General features: G+C 52.6%; 3 protein-coding genes across 3 annotated transcripts; 2 read left to right on the top strand and 1 right to left on the bottom strand.

Annotated features, from left to right (window-relative positions):
* Positions 1 to 166: 166 nt before the first annotated feature.
* WHR41_09430 (uncharacterized protein) lies at positions 167 to 2,095 on the top strand (the record flags this gene model as incomplete). The annotated part of the gene is made up of 1 exon (XM_069378033.1): positions 167 to 2,095. One exon carries the CDS (start codon positions 167 to 169, stop codon positions 2,093 to 2,095), a length of 1,929 nt encoding a protein of 642 aa, XP_069224948.1.
* Positions 2,096 to 5,438: 3,343 nt separating this feature from the next.
* Positions 5,439 to 7,745, bottom strand: WHR41_09429 (uncharacterized protein). Its single transcript, XM_069378032.1, has 3 exons — positions 7,407 to 7,745; positions 6,818 to 7,329; positions 5,439 to 6,763 (listed from the first exon to the last, which is right to left on the bottom strand). Exons 1-3 carry the CDS (start codon positions 7,419 to 7,421, stop codon positions 6,070 to 6,072), a joined length of 1,221 nt encoding a protein of 406 aa, XP_069224946.1. The 5' UTR covers positions 7,422 to 7,745; the 3' UTR covers positions 5,439 to 6,069.
* Positions 7,746 to 9,337: 1,592 nt separating this feature from the next.
* On the top strand, positions 9,338 to 10,739 carry WHR41_09428 (uncharacterized protein). Its single transcript, XM_069378031.1, has 4 exons — positions 9,338 to 9,642; positions 9,708 to 9,813; positions 9,864 to 9,966; positions 10,042 to 10,739. The coding sequence occupies exons 1-4, from the start codon at positions 9,580 to 9,582 to the stop codon at positions 10,052 to 10,054; spliced, it is 285 nt and encodes a 94-aa protein (XP_069224947.1). The 5' UTR covers positions 9,338 to 9,579; the 3' UTR covers positions 10,055 to 10,739.
* Positions 10,740 to 12,250: the final 1,511 nt, after the last annotated feature.

Below are 12,250 nucleotides of genomic sequence, written 5' to 3'. Positions count from 1 at the left end.
AAATGAAGACCACTCGAAAACCGCAAATGATCCTGAACGATGCTGGAAAGCGCTCAGATACACAAAGTCTCAGATGCCGTCGTACACACCAGCAATCAATACCAGCGGTGCTAATGGGCAGCCGGGCAAGATAGTGGCGGCAGCAGAAGAGAAGGAAGGAATCTTCATGGCGCAAGCCTTCCCATCTCAAGCCAGCGATGAGGAAGACATTCAGATACCAGACACGATGATCAGTGCCGGTGTGGGCCAAATCCAAGAGGCATTGTTTTCACAGTCCGCCACAAAAGCCCCGGGAGCGGACGGCATCGGGTTCAAAGCACTCCGACTGCTGTGGCAGTGGGCTGAGGAGCGAATTGTGGCCCTCGTCCAAGGATGCATACTGACAGGCTACCACCCTTGCGTGTGGAAGACCGCAAAGGGGATTCTGTTGCGTAAGCAGGGAAAACCCACATACACGGCCGCGAAGGCCTACCGAGTCATTAGCCTGCTCAGCTGTCTTGGAAAAGTGGTTGAGAAGGTCGTCGCAACCTGGATTGCTTCATTTTGTGAGAAGAACGAAATCTTCCACACAGGACAATTCGGCTGTCGTCGAAGGAGAGGGACATCAGATGCAGTAGCTCAGTTGGTTGCAAAAGTCGAAGGAGCCTGGAGCAAGAAGCGCATCGCCCTTGCATTACTCCTTGATGTCAAGGGTGCCTTCGACAGAGTCAACAAAAGACAGCTGCTCAAGCGGATGATCGAAGTCGACGGTGCCGGTAATATCGTGCGCTGGGTGGATTCGTTTTTGACGGACCGGCAAGCGATGCTGGTGATTGACGGTCGCACAGGTGAGAACCGCCGGATTCAGGCTGGCTTACCCCAAGGGTCACCGGTCTCGCCGGTACTCTTCGTCTTATCGATCGGTGCCATGTTCGGATGGCTGGAAGACAGGCACCCGAGTCTACAACCCATGTCGTTCGTAGACGACATAGGTCTAGTGATAGACTGCGAATACTTGAATCAAGGCACCAGACATCTCGAAAGAATCGCCAGAGACGCCATTCAATGGGGAACCGAAAACAAAGTCGAGTTCGAAGTCAGCAAGACCGAGGCAATCTTGTTCAGCAGGAGCCGCAAGGTATTGCAAGCAGCAAAGGACGCATCCGTCCGCATCGGAGAGCTAAGCTTTACGATTAAGCAAGGAGCGACCAAATGGCTAGGCTTCTGGCTCGATTCGAAGCTGTCATTCAAAGTCCACTTCGAGAACAGGATGGCGAGCGCCAAGGGCGCTCTACAACGGGTGGCTAGCCTCAGCAGAAGCAACGGCGGCTTGTCGGTCAACCTGATGAGGAGAGTCATCATCGCAGCAGTCACCTCTGTAGCAATGTACGGATCGGAGATCTGGTGGAGAGGCCAGATGGACAGGCTGGAGGGACTTCAACTACTTTTGAACAGTCAAGCAAGGGCCATCACGGGGCTGCTGAAATCAACACCGCTGGCGTTTCTCCGAGAGGCAGCATGTCTACCGAGTGCAAGGGACCTTCTCGACTATCGACAGACCAGGTACGCGGTGCGCGCTCTCAACGCGGACGGAGACCACCCGACGCACCAGCTGCTGCCTGCAAATTTTCGCCTCGGCGAGCTTCACCGTCATGACGGAGCGACAGGCCAGCCGTCCAGCATCGGATGGACGAAGCTAGAGAAGACGCATCGATCGTTTGGAGGCCGACTCGCACAGCAGATCGTGAAGAACGTCAACTACGACACCGAATATGGATTCGAGCTGCCCTGCAAAATTGCCTCATCAATACCAGTCCCGTTGATTCGAAATCACAGATACTCAGAAGCACCGGAGAGGTTGCTACCTGGCCACCCACGACAATTGACAATATTTGTGAGTGCGACCAAGGATGTCAGCTGCGGTGTGGGAGCAGCATGGAGAGAGCGACACGAGTGGAAGACGAGGACTTCGTCGCTGGGCAAGTACACGACACCCGCGGATGCTGCGCTGTTCGCGATCAACATGGCAGTGAAGGACCTCCCTCGGCTTCTCAATCGAGCGGATCACTGCTTCGCAAATTGTGACACAGTCACGGCTGGCAATGGCCGCCATTGAGAACGACAAAGACTGGGCCCTGCCAGTAGTCACGGAGGTGAGAAGAGGGGTCTTGCGAGCCGACGATGCAGGTAGTCGAGTGGCCTTGACATTGCTTGCGAGCGACAAAGACATAGAAGGTTTACAGAATGGCAGGCGCTGCGGCGCAACGAGCTGCACGGCAACAGGCCAAGGTGATGCGATCGGCATCACTGTCTTACATTTGGCAAGCCATCAAAGAGAAGTGGGGGACGAACCCCAAGCTGGGGAAGCAAATCAAATACGCGAAGAAATCGGTCGCAGCTCGATACCTGCAGCTCAAATCTAGTCACGCCGTCACAGGTGCCTACCTCCTGAGGATCAGCAAAGCCCGTGACGCACACTGTTGGTGGTGTGGAGCAATCGAACAGTCTGTCACGCATCTACTGTTCAGGTGCAGAAGATGGCGAAGGCAGCGCGATGCTATGTTGCGGCGGCTGAGGAAGAAGGTTTCGATTAGCGAAAGGAAAGATAGAACAGGCCTGCAGACTCTGTTCGGAGCAGAAGCCGCGGCAGGAGTGCTCCAGTTCCTCGAAGATACAGAGGTGGGCAAGAAAATCCCTGGAGAAGGTGCCCAAGATGAATCGTGGGATATAAACGACTAGATCGGAGCGTTGAGGAGGGAGAGATGGTGGAGGAGAGTGGGCGTGGATGAGGGGACAGATGAGGAAGGACAATGACAAGAAAGTAGGAGGGCAATAAGCCCAAAAGCTGTGGCGGCTCGGTGGAGTCGGAACGGCGAGCCTAACTGTACTGTAAACGGCCAACGTGAGAGCACACTAGGATGCCATAGAAGCCGTCGAGAAGATAGCCGACGTGCCATAAGCTATTTAGCTTGAATGCAGTATGATTCAAAAAAAAAAAGCAGCATGGAATCTAAGAAGGAGGCGACGTGCCTTTGGAGCCAATAGAATCGTCAAACCGACCCCAATCGAAGAATACGGCGGCTTCAACGCCGTCAGCAGCACAACCGCGGTATCCGACTCCTTCAACTTTGGAGCGTTCAAAGGGCTCCTACTGCGTTTATCCACAACCGAGGCCATTGCCCTCACAAGATCGAAGCCCCTGCCTTCAAGGCCTTGTTGACATGTCTACGACCTCAACCACAAGCCTCAACACCGTCTAGAAGGAGCCCACGGCGCTGTATTGTAGCTGCGTACAAACAAGCGCTCTTTACCGTCGAATCCGAGCTCCAACAGGCTACCGCGCGCGTTAGTTTATCGCTCGATCTATGGACGTCCCCTGGCCGCAGATTGGCGCTTTGAGCGTTATTGCGCATTATCTCAATGCGCAATACAAGCCTCAAGCAATCCTATTGGTATTGCCACGGATATTGGCAGCCATACAGCTGTCAATCTGGCTACAACGCTTGTAGGCATCCTCAATCACTTCGAGCTTCGACAACTCTTCGGCCACGCTATTACCGACAACGCCTCTGAGAACACAGCATTCATGCGCCTTCTACCTCAGGAGCTCGATAAAGATGCGGGCAAGCGGTGCATTTTCTGTATGGGCCATACAATCAATCTAGTGGCTTACCAGCTCCTATTTGGCGAGGATATTGAATCATTCGAAGAAGCGTTTAGGAACGTCACCCCTGAGGAGGTTGATCTGCGCAGCTGGCGCAAGAAGGCACCTATTGGGAAGCTACACGAGCTGATTAGATAAAAACTGCTCTATACGCAGCGCAGAAATGTATTCCTTGGCTTGCAACTGAGCCATCCGCAGGAGATTGATCCTCAGCTGAGTGATTCAGCTGCCTCTGAGGCTCCATCTGAGGCTCCTAAGGAGCTGATCCGCGATAACCTCACACGGTGGAATAGCTGGTGTGACGCTGCATCAAGGGCATTGAGGCTTCGCAGTGCCACTGGTGACTTCTGCGACTGTGCTCTGGATGATTCATGATTACAGCGTCGCTTTCGCGAACTATCAACGCAAAGGACTATAATTACGGTCGCAACCGCGCATTCCCCCCGAAACGCCCTCACTTCTCGAAGATCGGCTCACCCCCAACGATTGGCATGTAATTAACGTATACGTTGATCTATTGAGGCCATGTAAGCATGCCACAATGAAGCTACGGGGCCAGGTCACTCCAACAATGAAGAATAACTATGCTGTAAAGGAGGCTATATGGCAGGTACTTCCTATATTGAAGGGACTTGAGGATAGCCGTCAGCGGCACCTGCCGAGTGAAAGCCAGCTGAACGAATCGCAGACCTTTCAAGCCACGCCATCACCATTGCAAACACGACGCACACGCACGCGGAGCTCACAAAATCATCCGAGGGCTACAGGCGCATCCAAAAATCACATCAATCGGAGCAATATTGGGGGAGATACAGCTCAGGAGCAGGGGTCGGATTGCCGAGCTGCTAAACCCCTGCTCGAGCTTGGACATCACTTCACCGCCAACGTCAATCGCGCATGGCAGAAGCTCGACTATTCCTACAAAAAGACCGACGACACACCTATACATCACGCCGTCGTCCTCCTACACCCCGGGTGAAGTGGCAGTGATTTAAGAACTATTGCCAAAGCAAGCATGGCTGGATTGAAGAGGCAGCATGGGCTATACAAGAGTGTTGAGTGAAAATAAGGATAACCCGGCATATAGAGCTACAACTGCTGCATCTGCGTCCTTAGTACAGCCTGAAGCATGTCCTCGGATGCTCCGGAGCCGCTTGATCATATACGTGAAAATTAACCAGCTACAATGACCTCGACCAACTCGCCAATCCTTGCACTGTTCGATCAATGCAGCCATTGAATCCAATGTCAATTCAATGAAGCTCCATCGAATCCAATTCAATGTTGGGGGTCCGCAATAATTGCAGGATTGCATTCTGCCCATCTCTGAATTCAGCGAAACAGCTTCCTGTGCGTTCAGAGGCCATCTCGCCTTCGCAAGGGCATACGCTGTGTCGATCGCATCTTTCGCAGCATTACATGCCGGCCTACATCTCCAATGATTTTCGAACCAAGCCATCTTCAAGTGAGGATGAAGGAATATTGCGATTCTGTTTTCGAAGGTGTCATCCGATAAACAATAGTACCTGTCGAGCTTGTTCCACCGCAGGTTGACACATGGTTTGAAGTGACTTCTGGGTTCGTACCCGTACCTTTCCTTGAGCTGCTTGAACTTATCAAGTGGGCTATCATATCGCCAGCTGCTCCCAGATTGCGTGCTTTGTGTCATTATCCTTCCTGTGCGGGCACATAAAGAGAATTGAGGGGTCAATACGTATAAGGGGAAGGAAGAGGAACAGGTGGACATGTCACGTAGAAGTATTGGCTCTCAAAATGCAACTCGCAGCCTGAGCAGTATTTTGAAGCCGTAATAGAACATTCTTCGTTGTTCAAAGAACGGGACCCCAATTCGTTCTGCTATACTACTCAGGATGGCTACTAGCTGCCGTAAAGTTATTAGAGGCTTGTTGAGGAACTAGCTGTTTTATCTCACGGTCTCGCAGCTGCTTGTTCGCAGTCTTAGATTCAAAGTCGATCCTCTTTGAGCCTTTTTCAAAAAGACACCTCTACAGTGTTTGTTCGAAGCCGGCTCCCCCATTGCAAGTACGGCTCGAAGAGGCCGCTTCCTCACAGCTGAACTCACAAATCGTAAGGAACCCAGTCTCGAGCATTGATCTAGCTTCATCGCCGGTGTTCGCCAAAGGGCTGGCCAGCGGCTCAGAGATAGTGACATAGAACGCTAATGCTTGGACGTTGTAACTCGGTTTTGGCCTGATGCTTTTTCGTTCCCTCTCCCCTCAGCATAAAGAACAAAGATTCAACGATTTTTCTGTTTTCTATATTATTCAGTGATGTTTCTGCGTCAGAAGAAGACTCGCAATTATGCTCTGTCCGGATGGTTGTTTCTGTGTGGCAATGACTTCCCTAACAAAGTAAAACAAGGATTTCCGAGAGGCTTCTTTACATCGCTCAGTGGCCACCGGAGATTAAGTGTCCATCTTACCGAACATGCACTCGTCTTCCTCCTCATGGTGGTGGTGGCGCAAAACGTGCGCATCCTCGTCCGACAGACGTTCTATGTCCACGTCGTCCTGCTGGCCGCGGTAAGGCTCTCTGGACGCCGGGCTGGGAGCCGAGCATCCCTGGTATATCGCGGGCAGCGGCTGGACGAACGGAATATCAGCAGGCATTGCTGCAGGGCCGCTCTTGGGCGTGCCATATGAACAGCTGAGCAGAGCGACGGCCGCCGCTGAGTCGGTGGCGTCTTCCTCGGAGTAAGCCTCCGCAGCGTTGGCGGGCCGGATGCTTGAGGAGCTCTGCCGTCGATACCGGCTGGAGAAGCCGGAAGTGCAGGATGAGGGCTCGGAGAAGCTGGACTGGAAGGAGGGGGAGTAGGCGCGGCTAGAATTCCTGTAGCGCTTGACGTTCGGGTCGCTGTAGGCATGTTTGCTTTGCGAAGTCGGCGCCGTCTCGACTGAGCTGAAGCCATAGTCGGACAGATCTTCGCCGCGTACATCAGACAATCTGGAGGCGGCAGGGGAGGGCAAGTCGCTGCCGTCGGAACCTGTACCACATTGGTTCATTGATATCAAAACGGATGCAGCTTCAAGCAGCTCCACCTGCTGGTGCTTGGAGATCTGCAGCTTCGAGGTGTACTGCCACTGTGGCGTGTGTTCCCAACTGCACACCGATCGTCAGCCCTGGTCCATGCTCGTGGGTATGCGCATAATGTACAGATGCTTGGTCAAACAACTGCCGTTTTTATATGCCTTGCCACAATGCTCGCAATCCAGCTCGCCCTTCGCCGCCTTCTCTTCCTTCGTTAGACCAGTGCCATGACTGGCGCTCCGTTTAACCATTGTAGGGATGGAAGACGAGGACTGTCCTTGCGCAAGGGAGCTACCGTGGCTGCCCGGTCGGTTAGGCACCGAGTCGCGATGTGTCGGCAGGCTGCTGGGCATCGCAGGGTGCGAGTCCTCGTCCAGCGAGCTCACGGCGGCGTTTGCCAGCGAGTCAGGACTGTTGATAATGGCGACCGACCCGTCCTCAACACCATCATCGACGGTGGCCTCAATAGCAGCAGCGTTGCTTGGTGCAGAATATGAGCTCTTTCTCCGGCTGATGCGGCCATTGACCGAGGCGCCCAGGGAAATGAAATGTGTGCGTTTATATGATTGGTAGGTGGGAAGACTGTTTGCGGTCGAACTGACTGATGGACGAGACTGCCTGATCTGTCGCGAAATGTCCTGTACGACGCTGCGATTAGAAATGCAGGAACAAGGGGAGACATGACCGAATTTTGGATGGAATCGGAGAGGCGTACCTTGTGTCCACTCATGGTGATTATTTGAGGTAGTTCCTTTCGTCAATAGGCGGAGAGCTTGATCGCCCGCTGATATTTGCAATACTTCTTTGTTGAGGTGCTAAAATGTCTGGAATTTCTTACCAAAGGCCCTGGAGACGCTTGCACAGCCTCGAGTGCAGCCGAGATTGCTTCGTCGGCCAGTCAGCGGAGAGGGAGAGACACAGGCGAGTCGGTCGTGTGATGTTTAGTTACGATATTGGGGTATGCATTTAGGTGTATAGGTGACTATATGATGGCGAAGGTGAATCAGCGGGTATAAAAGCAACAATCCCGAGCGTAGAAATAACGACAGATGCCAGCCGAGTCCAGAAAGGACTGGCGGCGGACAGCTCCGATGCCGCTAGGACCCCACGCCAAGACATCCACGGGACGTGCATTAGGGCCCCAGGCGCGCTGCCTTTCCCTCTCCGCAGCTGTAATGACAGCTGCGGAAGGTGGATGATGTGCGATTGGACGAGAAACACACGCGGGCGTTTCGCGTCGGAGAGCTCGCAGAAACGTCATGGATGATGGACTTACCAAAGACTAGAATATGAAGGTTTTATCAGCGTCGTGCGAGATAGGGTTGCTGGTCGAGCGGTTGCATCATTTTCTTCTAATATCCAGCTCAAGTGCGCTTGCTCCTCGTCTTCTCGACGCTGCCCTCTCCACCCGCTCGCTGGGGCACGCGCCGTCTTTTGGCCGGATACGCCAGATGGTGTTCGCTACCATGCCGACACAAAATATTGCGCGCATGAGCGATGGCCCGCCGCTCGCCGCACGCAACATCGCGCGACTGCTGGCTTGCCTGCTGTTAGATTGGCCGACTTCTCCGTCGATCAGCACACTGCACCAGCGTCTCGCTTTGACGGAATGTGTCTCGCTCCTGCACGGCCTTTCTCGTTGCGAACCGTTTGACAGCGTGCATGGGAAAGATTCCTTAAGAGGAAACCCGACGGAAACTCTGCCTCATTCTCCGCCTGTTCTGTTCTCCAGACCCGAATGGGAGATCGACACTCGGACCAGCGAAGGCGCGCCTTCTCTGCATCGCGAAAGGTACGAGCTGCTGGCAAACTCCGCTCGTGCCTGGACCCGCGCTAGCCTTCGCTCAATAGAAATCCTTCCTATGAACAGTGCCTGGCCAGCAAAAGCAGCAGAATAATTTCGCAGTGAGTCTTCGCGTGACATCATGGTTTCTGGCTTTCGATCACCCGAGCCCGCATCGCGCGCAATGCGCGCATGGACCAGCCCAAAGAACAGTTCGCAAGCCACCCCCTCCCTTTGCGACACCATCAGCATGTGATCGGATATTTCACGGCGAATCGCCTCACCGTTAAGGAGACCAAGGCGTTGGCATCTGAGCCGTTCGCTTCGACACTTGTGGGTGCTATCCATGAAAAGTACAGATTCACCGGAAAATTCTTCCATTGCAGGGTGACCAAGTTCATGCCAAGACTTGGATATGTTCGCAGACAGTCTGCAGCCGAGGGGACGTGTGTCTGTTCTGCTCAAGTAATTGCCAGGCTCTTGTGTTTTCTTCTGGTTGTGGAATCCGGCAGACGAACTGTCTGTGTCTGTCTGTGTCTGTCCTCATACTTTGCTGGTGTTCAAGATCATTGGAGAGATGCAAAGTCCGGATATTTCAATAGCCTGGACCTAGACGGACACCAAACTGAGTGTAAATGACGTCCCCTGCACTTTGCGAGAGGGAGCAAAGCCCTTAGCACATCTTACCTTGTGCGAGCACCACGCCAAACCTAGCGATCGACGTCTCCACGACCAGACATATAATGTTGCCGACAATCACCGAGAATCTCGATGAGGATTGATCCCCAGGCGATGCATCGGTCGATGAGCAAAAATGATGCCTCCCCTGCCCCAAACGTAAGCTCTGATGAAGAGGGTTCCGTGACCGTGAACACACAACGAATCGGGCTGGCGCGGTGATAGAAGCACAGAGCCTGGTAGTCACCACGTTTCCGATTCGCGCGGGTCGCTTGGATGACATACGATGTGACGGGCGATGACGACACATACTGGATCTTCTATGCTATTCCAACTCGTGTCGTATTGCACCTGTGGAGCGTAAGAAGGTCGGTCGTACGTGGCAAGGAATCTGTTCTCTTTACACATATCAATCCGACCACCCACTATGACGGCACAAACCGGCAGCGCAATGCCTGCGCATTGTGTCGTAGACTTTTGTGTTATACCTGTACGTTTTCCAACCACCAACGCCCTTAATCTGGTCCTCCCCATCCTAAAAATTACATATTACAGATCGGCACGGCTTCGCCTTCGACATCCTCTTATATCGTCAGGATCGAGCAGTTGCTACGGCAAAGCGGCTTGAGCTTCACCGTCAACGACTCGAGCACGAGCATCAGTACGATCCTATTCGTAGAGCAGTTTCCGCATGATCTAAGATAATTCCAGGGGGGCAGTGGGTAGAAGTGATGAACATCATCGGTCAAGCGCACAGCCTGATCCATGATGCCGGAGTGCAAAAGGTGCACACGGATGTGCGAATAGAGACGCGGTGAGTGTTCCGTCACCCGAGAAGCACGTTGCTTATCTTGTGTTTATGATTAGTGCCAGGACTGATAAGTAGTAGAGACTGGGCGTAAGGATGGTCAAGTGAGTGATGGAATGGACAGCGGATGCGCAGTAGGTGAAGGGGAAGCCAAGCGGACACATTCTCTGTTAGTCACTCGCTACCGAATATCGGTTTCTGGATGGACTTGTCACCTATCCGCGATTGAGACTCTACAGCACGTTGGGCTTCGTTGCTCCGCTGGTTATCGGACGCCGCATCGTTCGTCGAAAGGTTGTGGGGTCCTCTTTACTCGTGTCCGACACGTCTCTGCTAGGTCGCCTTCCGCTACATTCGCCAGTCGCTTAGTGCCTTCTCGTGGTAGTTCCAATGGTATCCTCGGTATATGCATTTTTGATGTCGAATTTTTGAGTATTCCGCAGATCTGTGACACGAAGTATGGTCCATCACGAAGACTCCTCCAGGGCTAGCCAAAAAGCGTTGGTGCAGGGCATCAACATGGGAACGAGTCGTGCCAGCAGCACCCTAACTCGATGCAACCTCCCCTGTTGATTGTGGATGACAGTTGAGGGCAAAGTCGAGTGATAGCGCAGGACTCTCAAAACAATAATTTACAATGTTCGTGGGACCAATGGCCAGCATGGACCAATTTCTCCAATAAAAAATCTCGAGCCGCGAAATCGCAGAAGGTTAGAAGCTTTCCCCACTCAGCTCACAACACCACTCAATGCACGCGCGTCGCGAAGGCGACGCGACGCCCTTGATCATCGCATATCTTAACACATATGCTTCCCATCGATAAAGCAGTTGTATATCTGAATAATCAAAGGATTCCTCGCATTTCAGAAGTCGCGAAAAAATTTCAGGTCAATAGAAGCACCCTCAGCCGGAGATTCAATCACGAAAGTGGCTCAAGATCCCAGGCAACACAACGAAAACAATTCCTGTCTCCCAAGCAAGAGAGGGTGCTCATCAAATATATAAATAGACTTTGTGAGAGAGGTTTTCCACCGACACCATACATGGTCGCCAACATCGCCGGTCAGATCGCGAAAAGACAGCCTGGGAAGAATTGGGCTTCAAGATTTGTGAGCAGATGGAGCCACGAGTTGGATTCTAGATACCTCAATACATGGGACGTCTCGAGGCACAAAGCTGAATCTATGGCCTCTTTTCAGCAGTACTTCGACGTTTTGAGCAGTAAGATCGAGTAGTATGGCATACTGCCACAGAACATGTACAGCATGGATGAAAAGTGATTCCTGATCGGGTGTCTCACCAAAAGCAAGAGTGTTTACCAAGGCTCTTCTTGACAATCATAAGCTCATTGGCACTGTCCAAGATGGCAGTAGGAAGTGGGTGACTGTTGTGGCTACGATATGTGCAGATGGAACGTCTCTATCTCCGGGCATAATCTACGAAGGTCAGGCAAACACTAGCCAAGACACTTGGTTGGACGGTGTCAAGGAGGGAGACAACTCAGCGTTCCTCGCATCCTCTGTTATTGGATGGACAAACGATGAGCTTGGGTTTAATTGGTTAATAACTTTCTTCGACAGGGAAACGAGGGAGAAAGCGAAGAGGGGGCTGGAGACTGCTGTATCTGGACGGGCATGGCTCTCATCTGACTATCCGATTCCTCGATTGGTGTCAATCCAACAAAATACTTGCCGCTGTACACCCACCTCACTCGACACACAGGCTGCAGCCATTGGACGTCAGTCTGTTCGCGCCCTTAGCTACGTCTTACAGCAAAGGCCTAGACGAGCACATGAGACAATCAGAGGGCCTCGCGGGGGTCAACAAGCGTGATTTCCTCGGTCTTTTCTGGCCAGCGTGGCAGAAGGCATTCACAGAGGCTAACATCAAGAGTGGATGGGCAAAGACTGGCTTGAGGCCTTTCGAGCCGCCCACGGTAATGAAGGTATTCAAAAAGGCTGCGACTCCGTCAGATGATGAGAACGAGCAGCCATGTACCCCGAACGACAGGTCCAGTGGATCTGAGAGCTCTAATCTGACTCCAATGGACTGGCGGAAGATTCAGAGCATGGTGAATAAGACTGTAATCAAGGTGGCAGACGCGAGGAAGGCATGGAGGCCCATCTCACTGCTGTCGACTCTGGGAAAGTTACTGTTGGTCATTTTCTGATCAATAGCATCGTGCGCATGTTCATTCCCATACATTCTCTACATATTGGAGGTAAGGACTGTATATATGTAGCCAACCTGAAACATTAGCGCGAGATAAGCTGATAACAGCTGCAGTGTT

This window comes from Cladosporium halotolerans (assembly GCF_011745625.1).
Source record: "Cladosporium halotolerans strain TM138-S3 chromosome Unknown Sca132, whole genome shotgun sequence".
Lineage (NCBI taxonomy): Eukaryota > Fungi > Ascomycota > Dothideomycetes > Cladosporiales > Cladosporiaceae > Cladosporium > Cladosporium halotolerans.
Note: the sequence above shows the minus strand (reverse complement) of the source record. Positions and strands in the feature narration are given on the sequence as shown.

Coding starts and splice junctions, on each gene's coding strand:
- WHR41_09429 (XM_069378032.1), bottom strand. Junction 6,764..6,817: donor AGTTGTTTGACCAAGCATCT/GTACATTATGCG, acceptor ATCGGTGTGCAG/TTGGGAACACACGCCACAGT.
- WHR41_09428 (XM_069378031.1), top strand. CDS start 9,580: ATGACGGCACAAACCGGCAGCGCAATGCCTGCGCATTGTGTCGTAGAC. Junction 9,643..9,707: donor TAGACTTTTGTGTTATACCT/GTACGTTTTCCA, acceptor TACATATTACAG/ATCGGCACGGCTTCGCCTTC. Junction 9,814..9,863: donor CGACTCGAGCACGAGCATCA/GTACGATCCTAT, acceptor AGATAATTCCAG/GGGGGCAGTGGGTAGAAGTG.